Source organism: Mizuhopecten yessoensis, unplaced genomic scaffold, assembly GCF_002113885.1.
Source record: "Mizuhopecten yessoensis strain PY_sf001 unplaced genomic scaffold, ASM211388v2 scaffold3101, whole genome shotgun sequence".
Lineage (NCBI taxonomy): Eukaryota > Metazoa > Mollusca > Bivalvia > Pectinida > Pectinidae > Mizuhopecten > Mizuhopecten yessoensis.
Genome location: NW_018404876.1, coordinates 411,574 through 435,207, shown reverse-complemented (window position 1 = coordinate 435,207; position 23,634 = coordinate 411,574). Strand labels below are relative to the sequence as shown.

At 33.6% G+C, this 23,634-nt stretch overlaps 2 protein-coding genes across 3 annotated transcripts; one reads left to right on the top strand and one right to left on the bottom strand.

Annotated features, from left to right (window-relative positions):
• Positions 1 to 563: 563 nt before the first annotated feature.
• LOC110446991 (extensin-like) lies at positions 564 to 8,850 on the bottom strand. Its single transcript, XM_021492356.1, has 6 exons — positions 8,821 to 8,850; positions 7,086 to 7,181; positions 6,313 to 6,354; positions 3,289 to 3,325; positions 1,351 to 2,025; positions 564 to 634 (listed from the first exon to the last, which is right to left on the bottom strand). The coding sequence occupies exons 1-6, from the start codon at positions 8,848 to 8,850 to the stop codon at positions 564 to 566; spliced, it is 951 nt and encodes a 316-aa protein (XP_021348031.1).
• A 2,515-nt stretch (positions 8,851 to 11,365) lies between these two features.
• LOC110447002 (nucleolin-like) lies at positions 11,366 to 23,291 on the top strand. 2 transcript variants are annotated; one of them, XM_021492378.1, is made up of 15 exons: positions 11,366 to 11,496; positions 12,120 to 12,230; positions 13,179 to 13,284; positions 13,594 to 13,692; positions 13,994 to 14,017; positions 14,534 to 14,584; positions 15,129 to 15,290; positions 16,450 to 16,561; positions 17,094 to 17,230; positions 17,802 to 17,931; positions 19,149 to 19,297; positions 19,679 to 19,811; positions 21,306 to 21,409; positions 21,659 to 21,832; positions 22,288 to 23,291. In XM_021492378.1, exons 1-15 carry the CDS (start codon positions 11,467 to 11,469, stop codon positions 22,290 to 22,292), a joined length of 1,527 nt encoding a protein of 508 aa, XP_021348053.1. In that variant the 5' UTR covers positions 11,366 to 11,466; the 3' UTR covers positions 22,293 to 23,291. The 2 variants fall into 2 exon arrangements, with proteins under 2 accessions (XP_021348053.1, XP_021348052.1); XM_021492377.1 differs by having other exon boundaries at positions 22,131 to 23,291.
• The last annotated feature ends 343 nt before the right edge of the window (positions 23,292 to 23,634 follow it).

The following is a 23,634-nucleotide window of genomic DNA, read 5'->3' as shown; positions in this document are numbered from 1 at the left end:
CCTCCTCCTCATCTAAGTCATCACTTTCCATGTCTAAGAAACAAAGCAACTCAATTTTGGGTAATATCCAAAATGTTACAATTTTCAGTTGTGAATATACCAAAATGCCTTATTTGCTAGCATTGTTCACATGTTATTCAAACCTTTCAAAAAAGTTTTACACTTCAAAATGGATCAAGGTCGAAATTAGATTAACTAACTAATTAGAAAGCGACCTCTATTTACAGGCCAAATAGCAATCCTCTACAACTAATATACAGTGTGTCTGACTATTTTACTCATGGGACATGCAAAGTTGGTCAAGATAATTTATTTGAACCAACAATTGTGTTATCACAGCTCATTACAGAATGAATGGTTCTACTCTAGCTACGTGTGGCCAAATCTTAGGACTAATTGGCTTTCATGCCAGCAAGCTTTGGCAAATCATCACCAGAGGCTATTCGACATTTAAAAAGAAGTTAATTGTTAAAGAAAAAGTTGATGGACAGATGAGAGATGACAGATGTGGCAGTTTTAGCAAAACCTCACCTTGGTTTATAGACATAAATATAAAATAATAGCTAATAGCTGTTGTACATACCAATATCGTCATCATCCTCTTCACTGTCATCTTGATCTAGTATTGCTTTGCCTTTTAATAGGAAAATCAATGGGAAATCTTTATGCAAGAAAATGTCATGATTTGTTTTTGTGAAATTCTTTGCAGATTTATAAGATACCATACTTAGAGTCATGCATTTGTCAATTAAAATTCATTATCTGGTTGAAACAAAAATGATCTAATCAAGGGTAAATGATAGGATTTTACCAGCAGGACTAAATAGCACACACACACACACTACAACAACCAACCAACAATGAAACGAGTTTTTCTTGGTTTCCGCAACATTTTGAAATGTAACTTTGGTTTAAGGTTAGCATTTGCATCCACTATAATTCTGATGCGCAAGCATATTAACATGGGGAACAGATTCCTATTAAAATGAACTGTCCGACAGGAAAATTAAAGAATCTTAAGAAGTGGCTTGACTGTTATTGCAGACCAAGTTCAGGTTGAGATATGCTTTCCTTATTTTCCTCACTCATACAAAATCTTTTAGACCATACAATCAGACAATGAATTAATACGATACAGGTACAGTGTCTAGAAAAACACTACTGCATTGGCTCAGTTGTGATACCATAAAATACAGGCTGGATTTCTTGATTTTCACTTTTTTAATTATATTAAGATATGCTTGTTGAAAACAGTCAAATAATATTAAATTTTCAATAAAGGAACAACTATTAGACTTTGTAAAATTCAGCACCAGACTATCAGAAATATAATGGCCATTCAAAACTTACTTGCACTTTCCAAGTCACTATCAGCATCACTTTCATCAAAATTAGCCTCTTCCATTTCCAATTTCTGTTTTGGAGTCAGTGGTTTTGCTTTTGTTAAACCATTATAATTAACTGGGGTTTGCACTTTAGCAGGAGTTTTTGTCTTCTGAGCTGGAGTTTGTACCTTAGGAGTTTTTGTCGTTAGGTTTGGAGTTTGCACTTTAGCAGGTGTTTTTGTCTTCTGAGCTGGAGTTTGTACCTTAGGAGTTTTTGTCGTTGGGTTTGGAGTTTGCACTTTAGCAGGCGTTTTTGTCTTCTGAGCTGGAGTTTGCACCGTGGGAGTTTTTGTTGTTAGGTTTGGAGTTTGCACTTTAGCAGGTGTTTTTGTCTTCTGAGCTGGAGTTTGTACCTTAGGAGTTTTTGTCGTTGGGTTTGGAGTTTGCACTTTGGCAGGCGTTTTTGTCGTCACAGCTGGAGTTTGCACCCTGGGAGTTTTTGTTGTTGGGTTTGGAGTTTGCACTTTAGTAGGTGTTTTTGTCTTTTGAGCTGGAGTTTGTACCTTGGGAGCTTTTGTTGTTGGGTTTGGTGTTTGCACTTCTGCAGGTGTTTTTGAAGTTGGCTTTGGTGTCTGTATTTTGGGTGTTTTTGCCTTAGGATTGGGAGTTTGAACTTTCTTTGCTGGTGTGTTTTTTCTGCCTACAAAATGGAAAATAATTTCAGAACTGATAGTCATATTAATAAACCTAGCTATATCAATATCAGTTTTAAAGTAATACAACGTCTTTTAGCAATTTAAATAAATCACAAGCTTACAACCATATCTGTTCTAGCAAAGGCTGCAAGGGTATATATCTGTTACAGTCAATTTGTACAGTATACCAATTATATTTCGTCCAATGATAAATGATATTGCGATATAAAACTGGAGTACCTGCAGTATGTCATTTTTTCCAAACCTGCAAACACATGTTATAAAACTACCATTCCAACAAAACATGACTATTGTCATCCTGTGGAATAATGAAAACGAAAGTGGCTAATTTTTTGCACATTAAAATCAAAACCTACCGCCCTCAGAATCGGGGCAATTCTACCTTTAACTACAATACATCTTAGGGAAATCTGACCGTTAGAGACGTTTGTTGCAAGATACATTTCAATATAGTATAAATTAAAATGAATTATGGGAACTAAACATCTGCCAATCAACCAACACTAATCAATATCAACTGGAACAATGGACCACCAATTTCTTTTTTTCAATAGCAGTTAATAATTTTATTAAAATTGAACTTAACTTTGTTTATTATCTGTTCACAACCACATTATGATGTTTAAGTTTAATTTGTTATTTTATAATTCTTTCAACAAGCACCATAATCCACTTGTACTACTGAATTTGGCAATATATTCAATATCAATCAATACACTGGGATACTCTTTAAGTCATTGTTATATTCCAGAACTTAGCATTATCATTAAACTTGTGCATCAGTGCTTCACAAGACAAATTATCCTAACCAATGTTAAAGATAAACGTATTGAGTTATGTTAACTTATACCTTGAGTCATGTTTTAAGCTCATTTGAGTTGATGTAAATTCACTTAAGATAACATTTGGGTGGTTGGTAGGCGCAATGGTTAACGCACTTGCCTTTCACCAAGGCGATCAGGGTTTGATTCCCTGATCAGACATGAAAAGGTATGGGGTCATCTGCCTGACCACACATTTTCTCTGGGTACCCTGGTTTCCTCCCATATTAGGATCCCCCGTGTGTTTACTTCACGGCGAACAAGAGGGATTAATATAATTTGAAATAACATGTTTTTTATATTGTTATAAAATAAATAAAGTTTATATACTTAAAATAACAATTAGTTTACAGCTTACATTTGAAGTTGAATGATTGGGTGTTCACTGATATAAAATGTATATTGACAAGTTTATATGATGCTTACCTTTCAATACTGCAACATTTTCAGAATCTTCAGCATCCTAAATAAAAAAGAGAAAAATTGTTCAAAAGATAGAATATTATTGTAACAACTGGTCAAGTTCACATTTTCATGACCATGTGGACAACATTTCACTGAAATCAATAAAGAATTAGAGCAAAATTGTCCAAATGAATATTATTGTAACAACTGGTTAAGTATTGTAGAAGTAATGTACAATGTATGTCATAAAATTGAAATAGCTTTAAACCCATGACTCCAACTAAAAAGGTTGAAATGTAAACTGAATCATTGCAACTGCACAAAATTCACATTTTAATGACCATGTGAACAACATTTCACTGAAATCAATAAAGAGTTAGAGAACACTATAGAAAAGAGTGTACTTGAAAATCAGAAAAGACAGAAGGAATACATAAAAGTCCAAGTGGACATACAGCCCTTTCCTGGATTGTTATTAAATGTATCCCGGGTATGTACAAATTAGGTAGACTGGATGAGCTTTACTAATTTCTGTAACTTGTAAGTTTTATGTTGGTTATGCTATTTTTTCCAACATAATACTTTAGTTCTTGTACACTCTGCAGCAAAATTCAAATACAGGATTGAAATTTAAGTGACTACTTTTAAGATGTTGTTTTAATACTTTAGCATATTTGACCCCTGTGGCTCTGAAAGTAGGTGAAGGTAATTAATTTGAGGAAAGTTATTGACGGACCATACGTCAGATTTCTTCCCGTGCCTTATTGGGGTAAGGCAGGGGGAAAATCTTTCACCGTTCCTTTTCTCTTTGTTCCTAAACGATTTAGAAACGTTTTTTAAATCCCTTGAATGTATTCCGCTAGAAATGATACACTTCTTTTTTCGGAAACTCCAGAAGGATTACAAAATGCATTGCATATTTTTCAAGAATATTGTGATATATGGAAATTGAAAGTAAATACTGATAAAACTAAAATTATGATATTCTGCAAGCGGAAAAGTAACCAAAATCATGTCTTCTTTCTAGGAGACGTAATACTTGAGATTGTTGATTGTTTCACATACTTAGGTATTATATTTAACTATCATGGAAATTTCGCTAAAGCGCGAAAAAACCTGATTGATCAAGCTCAAAAATCATTATTTGCATTTTACACAAAAAATCGGAATCATGCGCTTCCGATGGACATACAAATTAAGCTTTTTGATTCTGTTGTAGAGCCAATATTACTATACGGCTCAGAAGTGTGGGGTTTTGAAAATTTGAAAACGCTAGAGCAGACGCAACTGAAATTCTGTAAGAGAATTTTAAAAATCAGATCTAGCACTCCTACTTCTATGGTATATGGAGAAATCGGTCGGTTCCCAATGGAAATAATTTTAAACTTAGAATGGCACGTTTCTGGAATAATTTAATCGATACACGTAATGAAAGTAAACTCAGCAGTATATTGTTGAGATTGGCACTTAATTTACACGACACTGAATCATATTCTTTTAAATGGGTTAGTAAAGTTAAAAGTATTTTTGATGAATCTGGTTTTTCATACATTTTTGAAAATAAGATATGCATGAATAATATGTTCTTTAAAAATCACCTTAAACAAAGACTTCGAGATCAATTTATACAAAGTTGGTTTTCCGAAGTTCATAATTCGTCGAGAGGAGAATTCTACTCAATTTTCAAGTGTGAATTAGGTTTTGAAAATTATTTGATAAAATTGTCAGAAAATAATAGATTACCCATTACCAAACTATGAACGTGTAATTTGAAATTTCCCATTGAAACTGGGAGGTGGCAGAATATTCCAAAAGTAGATAGGATATGTAACCTTTGCCTTGAAAATATTTGAAATGAATTTCATTATCTTTATATTTGTAGTAATGTGGAAGTGAAAAATTTACAAAGAAAATACGTTCCAAATTACTATCATACAAATCCAAATGAAAATAAAATGAAAGGTCTTTTTTGTCAATATGTCACGAACAAATTCTGAAAGGATTATCAATTTACCTAAAGAAATTGATCACTTTACTTTAAGCTAAAACATAAACATTATACATATACTATTACTTGTTGCTTCTATAGGTCCATACTATTGAAGCACATTATGGGTCTATATCACTGATATGTACAAATCAATATGTAAAGTAGGTGACTATGAGAGTATTTTGGATACGGAAATGTATGCATATGTGCGTGTGTTACAAAATAGTTCATTTGTACAACATGTTATCATGCATATATATATATATATATATATATATATCAGTATCTTCATATACATGCATGCACCTGTCTACCCTGTCATAATTTAAGATATGAATTCATGTACATGTACCTCATGTTACACATTTTCATGTGTCTGAGTGTTCGAAATAAAATCTGAAAATCTGAAACCATAAATGCCACACCATACACAAGCTCACAGACAATTTGTGCCAGGTGAGCTTATATCAAAGGATTTATTCCATGTCACAACTTCAGTATCCAGGTGTAATTTAAAAAAAAAAAACATCTTCGACCCCCACAAAATAATCATCCAACTGAGAAATTTATGCAAAACATAATCAACCAGATGGGTATTTTATAGGGATGAAAATTTTATAAGACACCAGTAAAATTTAAGAAATGTTTGTTGTAGTTTAACTTTTAACTTTTTGACCACCGTAATGATGGCAAATTTATCATGACAGCTAATATTAGTCCATATAGCACACCACACAGAGCAATAACATTTGAAGGGTGAAATTAACACAGGAAAACTATGTATTTTATCAGGAAAGGGTCAAAGTTAAGGCAAAATTTTGCAGGTATATGAACCTGATGATCAAAGTTAATCAAAATTTATCAAGAATTCCTGAAGAAAATGAAATCATATGTCCACAAATGGATAGATATCGGATTCCAATATACCTCCCCTTCATTATTTTGGTATAATGCCAATCTGACAGATCAACAATAGTAATTTTATAATATATTAATAATGGTATGGAAATATGATATAAAAACATTGCAACTATAAAGCAGTATATGTTCCATACCTCTGTATTCAAGAAGAGTTTTTTAACAGGTGGTGCCTCTGCCTGTAAAAAACAAAAAGGGATACATGTTGATTATTCAATCATTCCTTTTTTTTTTTTTTACCTTAGTCATCAATAACATCTCGTTTAAACAACTAAATTTAATCTTGGTCATCAGTGACATTTCTTATAAACAAATAAAGTAAATCTTGATCATCAATGATATTTCTTATAAACAACTAAAGTAAAGCTTGATCACCAATGACATCTCTTATAAACAACTAAAGTAAAGCTTGATCATCAATGACATCTCTTATAAACAACTAAAGTAAACCTTGATCACCAATGACATCTCTTATAAACAACTAAAGTAAATCTTGATCATCAATGACATCTCATATAAACAACTAAAGTAAAGCTTGATCACCAATGACATCTCTTATAAACAACTAAAGTAAAGCTTGATCATCAATGACATCTCTTATAAACAACTAAAGTAAAGCTTGATCATCAATGACGTTTCTTATAAACAACTAAACTAAATCTTTACCAATGTCATCTCTTATAAACCCCAAACTAAATCTTGATCACCGATAGCAACACTTAAACAACTTAACAAAATATCGGGTCATATTGATGTCATATATATTATATCGGTCATATTATATTTACCCTCATAAAGATTAACAACGAATAACTAAGATATAAGGGACATGTGGCATATTTCAGTATCTAGATATAATCATCTCAAAGTGAACAACTTCTTGTTTTGTTGTGTTTTAAACAAAATTTACTTCATCTTCTTTCTTATTTGTTGCACGTGTCCTTCGTGTTGCAGGAGCAGAATTGGGTTGCTGTAAAGTTGCAGTATTCTTAGGTGCCACAGGAGTCTGCAATGATATAATTGTAGGTCATATATTAAGTTATCAAGCTTACCGTTAATTTGCTTTAAAGACAGGGCCAACATTAAGGAAAATCTATATCACCACTTGTTTTGTATGTAGATACTTTATATATACGGTGTGTATTTATATATATTAGTAACGAGTGATGTTAACGGTATGTATACAAGTGTTGTCCTGTCTGGTTAACAGTGTACATGTATGTGACATCATCAGTTTGGAATGTATGTACCCGTGTTGCTATGTTCTTGTTCAACATTCTGATGGAGTTTTACTTACGACCTAGACCTTGCCCCTTGCATGAATAAAGCACCCTTTATTCCCGCCACTACATTCCGACTACTGGATAATTTCTTACAGCCCAGTGGTCATTCTTACAATCCGACTTGTGAGAGAAGGATCTGTGCTCTGTGGTAAATTCTATACACTTATATATTAATATGCTGCTTATAGTGACGTTACCACCAGCACGCACTCAAGGAGTGTTATACCTGGCAAGTCTGTATGATGTGTTATTTTATCAACTATAGCATAATCATGACATCTTATATATTGGAGTAATATATATGTAGCAGTCTATTATATATTCGGACGTCTGATACCTCGGTTGGCATGGAAGTTCTCTTAGTATTTATATTTATTGTATGTATATGTGAAGGTTAAAGTATCTATTGTATTTTCCGGATCCTGTATTGTAGGTTTTTGCAAAGTAAAGAGAAATGGAAAACAGTTTCCAAAACACTTAACTTGTCCGTATGTTTGATAAATTGAGCAACCAGTGACATATCCATAAGGATAAAAACTCTTGCTATATTACAATTTAGTCACTCCCTCTTAGGTAAAAGAATTAAGCAGTTCCTTTAAAATACATTAAAACACTGTATCAGACAAATGCTCATCGCTGCATGAAAAAGATAACTAGTTTTCCAGTTTTATACACATGTACATTAAGGATTCCTAATTCATTCACATGGAGATATGTTCGTTTTAGCATCAGTTCATTATTCTGTATGATTTTGCCACATGTTTTCCCCCCTCCCACTTCATATGCAGATCCCCTGCCAATGATTTTCTGACGTTTTTTTTTATTCTAGTGCTTTTTGCCCTATAAAACTAAAAGAATCACCAAATTTTACCTGAAACAGGCGTCAAAAAGTTGTGGTTAATGTAATCAAATTTGTTTGCATCGAAGTGTTTCATTTATCAAGCCAAAATGACTGATGGATCAAACCACACTTTCAGTAGCTCATAAATTCACAAGCAGGTGATGGATGCATAATAATCATAATGGGCATTTAAAAATTCTGGGAAAAGCAACATTTGTAACGAGTAGTATTCAAAATATATTATAGTTTATTTTATTTTATATTTAATATCCAGTCCTAGAGCGGTGTCCTCTGCTGTATGTACAACACCAAACGCGATGGTATTCTGTTTGGACACGGAACACACTGACAGTGGCTGCTGATCATGAACAGATGAAGTGTTGATCATGCGTTAGGCACTGCGACACACTTCTTCCTTCTTCACATGCGCGATTGATATGACATCAGCATCGTTGGTGTCATTTGACGACATAATAAAACATAATAATATACACAAAAAAAGTAAATTAAACGCAAATTACCCTGGCTCTATTACTTCTTTTGGGTGGCATTTTGCTCCACGTGTTGGTGTATATCGAAGAAAAATACACGTGGTTTGGTGTAAAGCTAGAACAACTGTTTCGAATAACAAAAATGAAACAAGTACGGGTTAGTTAAAACTAATCAACAAATTGACATACTTTTCATGCGTAATTTTTAGCAACAAAATGTCTATTTTGAAAGGATGGAATCTATTAATACTCAACAAAAATTACATTAAAAATGAAATAGCAACCCTATTACGAAAATAACAGTCAGAAAATAAATGATGGGGACATACTAGAGTCCGGAATAAGAAACGCATATCCTACCTGGCGGAATATCGTATACAAAAGTCGGTATACAAAATGTAAATGCTATAGCTCATACTAGTAAATATGATTGGGGTGTCAGGTCGTTTTGGTAACAAGTTTAATAAGTAGACATCATTATTTAATTATATGTAAAATTTCAAGTTTATTTTATAAATGCAAAGTTTTGGGAAGGGGGAAGTAACTCGTATAACCGAGAGGTAAAAACATTGAAAAAAGGCATTATGATAACTTTATAACTGATATGATATAAACAAATAAAAGGTCATTTACAATTTTGTCTATCATTTATTTTCTTTATTATGAATAGAACTTCTAATAAATAATCTAAATATATTTGAATAAATTAATTGATGTTAATGTGTTGATAACATTCGCATCACGGCCAGTACTGATGTAATTATTATCAATACAAACTAAATGTTTCTAGGGTTAAATTTATCCATTATTCTCACTAACTGCTTTTATAGCATCAGATGTTGCATTACCAGGAATCACAAAGGAATTATCGACACCAGTGATTTCCGCTAGGTGCAGATGTGAACGCTTAACAGTTCAATTAAAGGAAACTTCCAGGCATCTACCGCAAAAAAAGTGATAATAATAAGAAAAATCAGCAAATATATATTCAAGAATATTATATGTTCAGTCTATATGTACATTAATTTGATATATGTAATGTGTCTGTTACGTTTATAAATAAGATATACGTTTGTCACATTTGTAATCTACAATGTTTGGCCTTCTTGTTGGTATATATACATGTATATGGTTGGCAAAAAGTGAATAAAACCATAACTGTCTGCATATGGGAGGCTTATGATTGGTAGAGTATACACTATATATATTGTATATAATAGTAAACTCTTGTTATTATGTTATTATTATTAACTGTAAGATTTCAGGATTTTAAACCCTCTATATCAATACGCACCGGAAGTCGAGTATTAGTATAGGAACATTAAAATGCGCCGCAAGAGGCTAACTGAAGCTTTCCATTGGTGTCGACAACTATATCAACTATATAGTAGGATGAGGAAAGCGATAAAGAACGTGCCGTCGCCCGAACCCGCGACCATTGGCTCTCCAGCCCGGTGACTCGGTAACCCTTTGAGGGATCATGTGTGTCCATGGGGTGGATGGTTTTGGGGTGGTCCACGTTAAAAATCATTAAAACCCTGCTCTTCCCCATACGAAAATCCTGCATCCGACCCTGAAAATGATGTGTAACGAAGTGGAAAATTAGTCGATATCATTATCATATTAAGTCGAAACAAACTCCAACGAGCTTTCCAATGATGGATAACACTGTGTTTGTGTGTGTGTGTGTGTGTGTGTGTGTGTGGGAACATGACTCATTTATATCAGCTGAAGCCCACTTGTTTTATGATTCCACAATTGGTAAAAAAAAAGCACAGTGACCCCATGTCAAATTTTGCCGACATTTTAAAGGTTAATCGTCATTTAAATAATAAAATCAGCAAAAACCAGTGAAAAAATGAGGATTTTTAAATTCAAAATAAGGGGGAAACGAGTCCAATCGTTCCATAATAACGGTGGGGCAATCCGTACCAAGATTAGGTTTATTCGTTCAAAGAATCTTCGGTTATTTGTTCAGTACCGCGAATAAAGCAAAAAGAAGAGGCATCACAACAATCTCTATCGAGGTTTCCAATGAGATGGAAGAATACCGTGACTATGAATTCTATAAATGCTGTATATTATTATTATGAAAAGGATTATATACCAGCCATTCTGTCTACGAGTTACCTCCCCTTAACCGCCCATAGATATGTTACCGATAATTTTTCCGAGAACCAAAAAAAAACTGCGCATATTAACAGACTATGGGAAAAAACTAAAATCTTTGGAACAGAACAACTGATATCCTTTACTGATACGGATTGTCGATGGTACGGAACGACATTATAATTCACTATTTTTCGCCCAGAGATCCTTGCACCTATATGTAACTTTAGTAGACTCTTATCATGCATTGATCTGGAGGAGTCCATCATGGTCAACAGTGTTGAAAGGGTTAATGAAAACGTATCAGCCGTGTTTTCGTACTTTTTAATTATTGCATCTTAAAGCGACCAAGAAATTTGTAACTGTGATTTGAATATTTTTAAAATGGCAATCCGAATTTACGATAAGAATAATTTATATCATATCTCCAACATATGAAATCATTAGCATTATTAAATACGAAAACAGATATGCTAGCTCTCTCTTACAACACATGGTCGAATCTGCAGCCACACTAGAAACTCGTGGTCCCTACTATTTTGCAGTTCATAACAGTTTTACACCATAATGGCACCAAAAAATGTCAAAGGCAAAAAGGTAAGTTGACCTATTATACTATTAAGCATATGGCATTGTGTCAGTAATAATTCAATGATGTAAAAAACGAGCGAAGAAATCGTTGAGAAATTGACGCTTTCTCCACGTGCCTCCGTGTTGTCTACAGTACTGTCTGACCACGTGGTCGTAGAAATTATACAGAGATTTAGAAAACGGTTTAAATAATTTAATTATAACCCTAGTTCGCCTAATATTACTTACATATATACTAATGACTTATATTTTCAAGATCATTGAACAAAATTATGCTTTATTACTCTGTCTTCACAGTCTTGGAACATAGCACATCCACATGTGAATAGAACACCACGTGTGTACTAAATTTACAACGCGTTATTAATAATCGCATAATACAGCTACTATAACTAAAACAAAATCTTTTTAGAAGACGTATAGTCAATATGCATGGGAAAGTGTTTTATGGTTATAATAGGAATAATGACTGTTTAGAAACACGTGGTATCGGGCATTTTAAACTGTTAATCTGTTTCATTGAGATTTAACTTTTGTCATTGAGGGTATTTGAGATAGGTTTATTGGATTGTAAAAAAAGTAAATTGTTCAACATGTGTACACTTTAAACCCTTGTTTTGTATCTAAAGGGAGCAGTCACTCCAAACAACAAAGGAAAGAAAGCAAAGGCTCCCCCTCCTCCCCCAGTAGAATCTGAAAGTGAAGAAGATGATTCCGAGGAAGATGATTCTGAAGAGGAGGTAAAACTTGCAACTCTTGAGAAAAAATACTTTTGGATCGTTTCAGAGTTTCCTTCATTTGTACAACTTCTAAAATGAGAATCTTTAATATAACCCCATGTTATTTCCCAGTGTAAAAAGAGTAAGACATTATTTAAAAAAAACAATTGATTGCCATCCGTAAATCAGGGGAAATCCTGGAATTTGAAAGCAGTGGGCCTTTTCAGCAATTTTAGTCAATATCAAAATGAAGAGGGGCCATTCTATGTAAAATTAAGGTGAAATTTGAACATTGAGGCCTTTTGAGGGGTCAATTTCAGATTTAGGATCATCCCTGTAAATGTTAAATTGTACGAGATATATCCGTGCATCATAGGGTCTTCAGTGGCTTTATTTATTATGAGATCACTTCAACATTAACATGTCCACGACTTTTGATTGCTGAAAAAAAACAATGTTAAGATACACTAGTATCAAATATCTGGATTCAAGAAAAAAATAATACCCAGTCTATGCACACCTGGATGCTTTCATAAAAAAGACATTAATGCAAGTCCTTGAATACAAAATAATCAGGGCCTTTACATGGCATGATATACCAATCTGCAACCTTATTATGTAGTTTATGACTAAACATTCTGAAGTGCAAACATCCTTCCGTCTATATTTTCAATTTGTTTTCTTTGGGAGATCCCCTAAACCCATTAAACCCTACCAGGGGTAGTGGGTGGCTTTGCCACCCCTCTACTCGAGATCTAGTACTCTTCTAACAGATGGCCTTTAGAGAGTGGGCATCTCGTTGCACTCGTATATCATGCTCGCCAATGCCTTACTATTTTTGATTTCTGAAAGATGTCTTGTCTGAAGTTAGTCTAGAGATAATTAATATGACAAACTAAAAACATTCTTGAGTTATGTTTGACCTACCAACCATTTATATGAAGAAATTTATAACATTTTCCCCCCTAGGTACCTGTCCCTGTAGCAACAAAATTAAACAAAAATGCACCAAAAAGAAAAGCTGACAGTGATGATGATGACGATTCTGAAGAGGACGACGATTCTGATGATGATGGTATATATTTTTTTTCAATGTTTCATTTTAAAATATATTGTCCCTTGTTCTCTTTTAGCAGGAATGATTGATAAGCCGGCATACATCTTTTTTGTGATAGAAATTAATGCTTTCAGCGTAGAAATGATTCCAATTAAAGTTTCATGTGACTGTATCTGTATAGCAACATGTGGTATTATTTTGTTTTATATCGGCTTTTAGAGTGTACAAAATTGCAAAATTCTTAGAGAATCCGAGACAAACTGCTGTTTCACCATTTTTAATGTCTTAATTGTTCATTATAAAATATCAATGTAATCTTTATTGAAGTTGCTATGCCAGCAGTGAAAAGTCCACCTAAAAAACTTTTGAAGAAAGCAGAGGAAAGTGATGACGAGGATGATGATGACGAAGACGATGACGATGAAGGTAAATTATAGAAAATTATTTTTAAATATGTTTATTAATCAAACAGAATTCGTTAGTCGTTTATAAGAATTTAGTTCGATTACACAATAACATTCTTAAATTCTATGTATCTAACTATATTAAAGTAGCAGAATTGAATCTTGTCAATCAGATAATGTAATTTGACTAATTTTATTTTGCTGAATTCTTGGAGAAGTAAACATATGACATGTAATGATTAAAAAGATGATTTGAAATATTTTGGCTATTGCTACTAATGATTTTTTCTTGTGTAAAACAATTATTTTCTACTCGATTTCAGATGATGATGATGAATCTGATGAAGGTATGTTAAGCAGTTCCAGTATGATCGATCATCTAAACTAAATTGATTAGCCTTATTTACAGTGTTCTTAACACAAGTTACTAGTCTCCTATTTATAACGGGTTGTCTTCCATCAAGTTGATGACTCAGTAGTTGCAGCTGGCAAAACAATGTTTTCCATTATAATCCATATCTACCAGTGCTGATTTTCAAATGCTTCCTAATCTCTGTAGACCTCTAAACCAAATGGTGGCACTGACCTGTTATTGTAAAATTCAGTGTTTTTGCTACCTAAATATTACAACAGCCTATTCTTTTATGAATTCGGAAAATATAGCATTATTTGTATTGAAATCATATTCCTCAGTTTTTGGTCATTTTGGGAAATAAGACACCTTTTAGCTAGGGGAAACAGCATTGTATTTGGCAGCAAAACTGATTAAAATAATCACTGAAATTGATATTGAAGTTTAAAATAATCACTGAAATTGATATTGAAGTGTGTATATTTAAATTACAAGTGTTCCTTTATTGCAGAAGAAGCTGTTGTTAAGACCAATGGAACAGCTAAGGCTGTAGCTCAAGCTGGTATGTCCACTTTAGACACCTTTTTAAGTAATACAACTCTAATTTATGGAGTTGTGACCCTTTGTTAGGGTTGACTAATTGTTTATCCATGGACAAAAGGGGTCAATTCCATTTTGTTCAAATGTTTTCTCCTTTCACCTCATCCCAGAAATAATTTAACTTGTCTGAATAATATGGTAAAAATGTAGTTGTGTCTTGTTACATTTTTATATACTTGAATACAAGTATGCATCTGAAAATTGTTTTAAGTATATATTATATATAGGATCTTAAATGAGTATCATTTCATATGAGCTAAAATTAAAAAAAATGTGACTAGTTTAAGATCCTTTTTACCACGTAATCAAGATTTGTGGCATTTATTCGTGTAAAACGACCATTTTCATACAACCTTTAAATGTAAAAAGACGCAATTTTGACTCCAGTGCGCAAGTCTGACGTCATGTACTTGTCCTATTACATGGGTTAATACGCAAAAAATACTCTTGTTTAGCTTAGGAAAACCCAAGTATCAGCCCCAGATATTTTTTTATGCTTTTGCTAGATGATGACAGTGAAGAGGATGATGAAGATGATGACGACGATGATGAAGAGGACAGTGATGAAGCAGACAGTGATGAGGAGGAGGAAGAAGATACAAAAAAGAGGAAAAAGACTCAAAATAATAAGCCTGCAAAGAAAGCCAAAACTGATGATGCTGAAAAAAGTAAGTCTTTTTCTGTGTATTTGTGCTAAGCTCGCCATGTGCTTTTCTGGCGATGACATACTTCTTGTACTTAACAATCATGTTGTTTAGTGATACATTGGAGATATAGATTGCCTATAGTGTCGGTCCATACTTTTTGTTTCTAGAGATTATCTTGGAATCAAAAGATTGTCTTTTGGAAATTTGACATAGTGATCAATACACTGATATATAGAGGATTAAAATCTTCTTGGGGAAAGGTAGCAGATAGTGGGACCATTGATGACGTGTCAGTGTTCTAGTAGAGGCTATCATATATACTAGATATCGGGGATGGGGAAATTTTGAGGGGTGTAGATTTTTTAGATAACACACAAGTTAACCAAAAAGCATATTTGGAAAGAGCAGGAAAAAGTAAACTCTGAAATTAAAGTGGCTTGCAAAAACGTTGCAGCAAGTTTGTTCGGAAAAAATATTTGATAGTTGTTCCTGTTTGGCAATATCAAATGCCTTTTGTGATTAGGTGGTAGAAACATTCTTCCACAGTACCAGAATGTCATGTTATGAAATCATGTATAACATTGAAATGGTGCCACATTTCTAAAGTGTGAGAAAGGAAGAGTATCATGATGTAGGTATATTGGATATGGAAGTTCAACTCTTTGGGTGTAGAAGAAGGGGTCAGAAATTCAGCAAAGCCTTGGTTCTTCTTTCCGTCATTGGTTTGTGCGAGAAAATTACGTCGTTTTCTCAAAAATTGATGACGTTACTCTCACGAACAAGTGACATAACAATCAATACCTGCTCCGAAATACGCAATACGCAAAGACGGAATACCCAGATCATACATATGTGGGTAAAATATCCATTTCCCACATCTTGCATTTATATGGTATACTCCACCAATTGTGCCGTATGTTGATATATGCAACAATGGTTTCATTTCCTTTCTCAATGATTGCATATATGTGAGGTATTTTGGCAAGTAATGGGTTGGTGCAGGTGTTGGTGTGAGAAATGAACAATTTCTGTTTACTTGCATAGTAGTTTTTAAAATCATTTAAATTGAACTTATGTAGCTCTACTAGTGGCTAGTGCAAGAATTAGATGTATGAATGAATTGTTGTGTAAAATGTTGAACATGTATATATCATAACCTGTTTATCAATTTGTTTTACAGCAACCCTCCATGTTAATAATGTAGCAGATGTAGCCGATGAGAAGGTGAAAAAAATATTTGAAAAGAAAGGAATATCTGTCGCAGAAATTCGACGTCCAAGACCAGGTGGACGGTAAGCAGATTTGCAGGCTTTGATATGGGGATGGTTGCTATTCAAACCACAAGTACTAGTCTACTATTTGTAAACTGGGACAGATTGTGTTAAATAGTGTGAAAATATAACTGGAAGAGATATTGTACAAATTTATGAACCATGTGATTAAGAATCGAGTATGGTCATTATTCATCATTGATATATATATGCGAGACATTAATAGTGGGCTATGGATACATATCAATTCAGAACGGTTGTAAAAGGGAAATTGTCAGTCTAGTGACCAAAGTATGATAATCCGGTTCTGTATTTTAAAGTATGAAATCAGAAGCCAGTACTGCTGTAAAAGTATAAGCTACTGTGTTAAAAGTATAATAATCTATCGCTGTAAAGTTGAATTATAATATTGCAACACTGTAGTAGAATGAAATAAGCTAGTACTGTTGTAAAATACGAACTTCCTGTAATAAAGCAAGACAGTATGTGGGACAATTTCTTGTCCTGAAACTCCTAGCAGACTTAATTTCTATACTCATTTATTTCTGCACAGGTTTGTATATGTTGATTTGGCCGATCCGTCACAACTTGATAAGGCTTTGCAGTTGGATGGTGTAAAAGACATGAAAGTGGCATTGGCGAGATCAGGTGGCGATGTGAACAAACAACAAAAAGATGCCAAATCATTTGGTAAGAATTTATTTCTTTTGAACATGTAATAACTTTGCACTTATCTTGTAGATAATTATATTTCATGTTGTCATTTTTATACCATTTGATCCTGATGAAATTAACAAATTTCTCAAATATCTGAAGTATTTATAATTATAATGTCAAATAAACATGAACTGTAACCATTGAAAGTACTGGTCACTTCACTGACATCTGATCAAGACTCGGTTATAAATATTTATTGGACCTAATGATCAGCATTTCAGGGATTATCTGCACCTTGCAGAGGAATTTGTAGCTTTTATTCCTATGTTGTGCAGCAATTAAATCATCAATTTGAGTTCTTTGTGCAGTTAAATGTTTTCAGAATTCGGAAGTGGATTTGGAATGAATGGCAAATCATGAGAGTGAAAACAGAAAAAAAAAAATGCATTTTGAACTATTGGCAATTCCTAACTAATAAATATTGCATACCATTAGCTTAAGTGATAATGTTTGTCAGCTGTATGATGTGCATGCATTTAATGCTTTCTGATATTATGTATCGATATGATATTTAACCATTAATGCAAGTCAATGTTATTTACAGATGACAAAAACGATTCAACATTATTTGTGAAGAACTTGGCAGAAACCGTTACAGAAGACATGGTGCAGGAATTCTTCACAGGTTCCACATCTGTTCGTATGCCTAAAAGATTTGATGGCAATCCTAAGGGGTAAGGACTTGTTAGCTTGCATATCCAAAGAAAATTGAGCTAATGTATTCCCCCTGTTTGTATCCTAGTTTAGAATTGGGAAATATGATTTCAATGCTCCCCGATTGGATGTAGTTGTTTCTTTGTCTGTGCCCACCACCTCCTTGCGTGCTAAGCAAATGGTTTCTGGATAACTTTAAAACAGAAAATCCTTTTTAAACCAATATTAAGTTTTATAATGTCCTGAAGGGAAAGGAAAAGGCCTAACAATTTGTGGGCACGAAATCAAAGGTCAAGGTCACTTTGGCTATAAATAGACTGATATTTTGGAAAAATATTGGTTTCAAGATGCCATCTCTCAAATGATAAATAAGATAGAAACTGTACTTGGATGAATGGTGCTCCTTAGGAAGAGGAAGGTCTCAATAGAGGTTGGGGAATACTAGTTCAAGGTTACAGTAGCCATATATATATATTAAGATTTTGTAAAAATGTCTTATTTCTAATGCATCAAACATCATGATTTTGGGAACTTCTAGACGAGGCACATTTAAGTAGGGTATTTCCTGTTTTTATTTTTTCTCTGGCATCTGAACAAATTGTTACTTTCCCGCACAATGATAAGTCATATGCTCTGACCCAGGATTTTATTCATTGAGCATATGACCGTTATGGCGACAGTTTTTCATATCTAAGTATTCGTACGAGTATGTGGATATTTGGTTTTGGGTGTTAGTGCCATCAAAATAATAGTTTTATCAAATTCCTTGCACGGTTCCCAGGGTAAGACGTCGTCGTTACTATTTCTTAAAAATGGTCTAAATGTTTAGTAGTTATTCCAACAACTTTAATTACTTCATAGCAGATTTTAATCAAACATTATCCAAAGATGTAATATGAGAATGCATAGGTTAAATTCATATTTGAGGGTGCTAAGGTCAAGGTCAATTTATACTACAGACAGAAAATGTTCAAACAATGAAACTCGTTTGCTTGGGTGCAGGGGCATTAAGAAAGGGGTCTAACAACCTTTTTCTAGTTTTTGAAAAATCTTTACTTTTTTTGGACATAAAAGTTTGCTCATCTTGACATTTTGAAGATGATAAATTTGGAATTTTCACAATCATCAATGCATATCTTCATTGTAATCGGATTGATTATTGTAAATATACTCCAATTTGTTAATACCATCCTTTCAGGCTCCACAACATGTGATTAAATATATTTGAATTTTTCAGCTTCGCATATGTGGTCTTTTCGAGTGCTGATGAAGTAGCCACAGCGCTTTCTGAAAAACAAGGAGCCGAGTTGGAAGGAAATGCTTTGTTTTTGGACAAGGCTGGTAGCAAACCAAAACCTACATTTGGGTCCCCAGGAGGAACAGAAGGCAAGTATAATGACCTATTAGTATCGGTGGTGGACAGAAAAGAAAGAGATCTGATCTGAAAAATATCACTTAAAAAGCATTATAAGAGCCCCACATTCAGAAAATGCAGGATAATCTCGGAAATTGTAATTTTGGAGGAGAAAAAAAGAATATAATTAGAGCAATGGCCATCATGTGATATTTTTACCAAGATTAAATAAGGTAGCTCTTGTTTAGCGACGTCCATTGAATAGGAAATTTGGTGAAGGTATTTATTTGTTATCGGTGTGACTAAAATATGAATTTCAAGCACCATTTTGAATGGCATGCCCACCTATATATAAAGTTATGGCCCATTATTCATTTTTACTGATTGTTCATAATACTTTTTGTGCATTACAGATGGAGAAAAGTCAAAAGTATTATTTGTGAAAAATCTTTCATATACATGTACGGATGACATATTGAAAGAGGCATTTGAAGGATGTACAGCAGCAAGAATTGCGAAATTCCCAGACACTGACAAGTCCAGAGGGTATGTTAAAAGTAGTTAAAAGTAACATTTGTTGAAGTTGTAAAGAATAATGTTTTCTGTTTGGGATTGTTCATTTTTTCTTAAAGATAAATATGATGATGATGGAGTCAAATTTTATGACATTTTTGAAAAAGTTAAAATGGCCTATGTCGATCTCCTTTCAATTCTTGGTATTTCTGTGCTAAATATTAAAACAGATTTATCCAATGTTTTACACAATTGACATTTTAAGCTATTAAAATTTAAAAACAGCATTTAGTATGTGAAACATGAAATATTTGTCAAATATCAATTATATAACTGCATTTGAGATGAGAGGAATAGAGAAAAATCAACATGTTTGTTACCTCAACAGGGTTCTCCCCAGGCCATTTAGCTGATACGGCTCCGTATCAGCTTCAGTTTGAAATCCTACCTGCCGTATCAGCTTAATTGACCCGTATCACCTTAAACTGTGAACCGTATCACCTTGTTATTTGTACTGAACAGAAGGTGGTCTTTTTACACAAGAAATTGACACTGATTAAATCACACGGCTGACCCAAGTCCATCAATGACCCCACTGGTCAGTTGCACGATAAGCGTATTGCCACAGGGGGCCTGTAATTAGTGGGGAGGGGGACCGGACGACAAGCCCACAGGGCACAGGTGTCCGGCAAGCGTGCTCACTGGAGCCTAAAGCAATTACCACCGGATCCTTTTAGCATGGTCAATAGGTGATTAATTGAGGTACCTACTGTTGGATTAACAAAACAAACACTTATTACATCTATTATAAATTAATTTACTCACATATGATTGCATTTGACAACGCTGAAATAGCGTGTGTATTCAGTTAGTGATGGTCGCCATCTTGGATTGTGTAAAGTACAAACCGGAAAGGGGAATGAAATTCCGGATTTGTCGTTTTTAATGAAGAAGAGCTCAAATAAAAATGCTGTTTTAATCTTTGATCACATTTACTGACAGCAGTATTTAATATAGTTTTAGAGGAAATAAAAACACTGTACATTTTATTAAAACATTTTCTCTTACAACAATAAGAACTTTGATATAAACTTGTTCATGTAAGTGTTTCCCCCTATAGCTTTTAAATATTTCTTCTTTAAATTATTTTTAATGGGGATTAAGTAAGGGATACAAATGTAAAGATAAGAGACAAATGTCACAAATGTCATATCTATTATTCAATGTACAAAACTCATCCACCTTTCTATAAATTGTATTTTTTTTCAGAATATATTGCTGAAAATTCAGACATAAGAAACACTTATTTATTTCCTTGGTTTTAATGTTCACCAAAAGAAGTTTGGTAAATAAAAGTAACTTTTTAAACATTATATTACACCCCCCACCCCCCTTAGGTTTGATAAGGTATTATAAGGTATTATATTAGCGTGTCCGTCTTGAATGTTCGTTGCAAATGAAACATATCGGCTTAAAAAAATTCTGGGGAGAACCCTGCTCAATATGAATCTGGGTTTTGAATTTCAGGTTTGGATTTGTGGATTTCGATACAGCAGATGAGGCTGCAGCAGCGTATAAATCAATGGCAGGTCAGGAGATTGACGGAAGACAAATATATTTGAACTTTGCTGGTGAGTTTTGCTTACTGAACCATCGTGTCAAAATGCCTGAAAATAGTATGCAGCTAAATGTAATAATGACTAGAGGTGTTTATTATAAAGGCTAGTGAATCTGTAACAATATGCAGAGTCATTTTCACCAGTACATTTCAAAACCCCCCAAAACAAAGTTAAAGGGCATACTTGAATTAACCTGCATTTACATATATCGCTCATTGCAGCACATGTCATGCTTTGTTTACACTGGTGCTATCATTGTAGAGAAAGGTGGTGGGCGAGGAGGTGGCCGTGGGCGTGGTGGCCGTGGAGGATTCAGGGGTAGAGGCAGAGGAGGAGACCGAGGAGGATTCAGAGGTAGAGGAAGAGGAGGAGGAGACCGAGGAGGATTCAGGGGTAGAGGTCGTGGAGGTGGTGGTGGACGAGGAAAGAGTCCATGTAAGTTTTAACAGATCAGGTTGACCTAGAAAACTAGTATTTTTTTTTACTGAAAAAGGTGAACTGGATAGCCTATATCATAGATTAGAACTATGTTTAAAGATTGAAATGCATTGTTTTCACATTTATGATGTTGAGAGAATGTTCCATTGAAACATGTTCCATTAAGTAAAGTCATTGAGTAGATTATTGAGAGAATGGAATTAAAAGGAATGTCAATATTTTTCTGGGTACTTTTAATTGATCTTTTCAGCTGCAAAAGAAAGTTTTTCTGATTACTTTTAATTTATCTTTTCAGCTGCAAAAGGAAGTATACAGAGTTTTGAAGGAAAAAAAAAAGTATTCAGTGACTAAGATGCATCTCATGTAGTGAGACTTAGAACAATATATAAGGAAATGCATAAACTGCAATTGTTGGCAGGTAACACAACACATTTTATCATTGTGCATTTCAGATTGAATTGACGACCATACTTTTAGTGTGAACGTCTTTTTAATTCATCCAGAAATCTTGAATGACAATTGTTTGAAGGGAGGACCAGATGACTTGACCCTGACATCAGATTTCATGAAGATTTTAAAATGCTTGGAATAGCTATACGTCAGTGATCATGTTGTGTCGTGCATTTCTCATCTGATCTGTGGATATTAAGCTGAAAGATGCAGCAAATGTTTGTGACTTGTAGACTCCTTTTTTACTTCATTGTTGTCCATACTTTTAAGCATTTAATAAAATGTATAGCTGATCATGATTTAACACATGTTGTTTAGGATTACCCCGCATCACAGGCACAGCATCCCACTAGTGCCATCAGGGAAATCGGTATAATTTTTGGAGGACAGTTTTTGTTCTTAGATCTATTATATTTTACAATGTTCATGTGTGTAATACTGTATGAGGAAGAGTGACATTATTATCTTTACTGGTCGAATGAACATTTTAAAAAAGATTTTAAGGTGTTTTAGATAGACTTTTCAAATATATGAAAGTGGTTTCTTAAAGATTTTACCAAGTCTGCATAGCCAGATTATGACAATTTTGCATATCTTGTTCAAATTACAAGGGAGATAACTCTACCTTCCATAAAAGGTAGAAGCAACTGTTTCTAATGGTACTTCTATGTACCCAGCTGTTATTAAGTGATTGTGTTCACATTTATTGTTTTGTTTTCCTTTGTATTTTTTTTTCTGTTGACAAATATGCCTAGTATTAAGTTGATTTTTTTAACATTAATCGTTGTTGGACTGGAAAAAAAATAATACCAGGCTACTGTCGGCTAAAACATATTTGATAATGATTAATAAAGGTTGAATAATGCAGCATCCTATTTGATAGATCGTTTGTGTATATAAAAATGGAATCTGTGAAGAAATTATTATTCATTTTAATCATTTGTATATAGAAACATGGAATCTGTGAAATTTTGGTCATAAACTTCATTAAATCTATCCAAATTTTGTTGTTTGTTTTGTTGTTATATGCTGTCTCAGTCTCTTATAAATCCAGAAGTAGCAATTTAACATTGGAAATGCTTAATACTATGAAAGACAAATTGGTCTTTAAATGGAGCTACATACATCTATATGTGTCGCAGAACAAGTTCTGATGGAACGATCAGAGAGCATTGGAAAATTATCATACATTCCTAGATCTTTAAGATTACTTTTCAAATTAAGGGATGCTGTTTGGGTAATTTCTTGTGATAATAACATTTTGTTCTTCCCAATCACTTGAACATCTTTATTATGTCTCCCCATCAAATGAAGGAAGATGTTGTATAAGCACAGATTCTTCTAATATG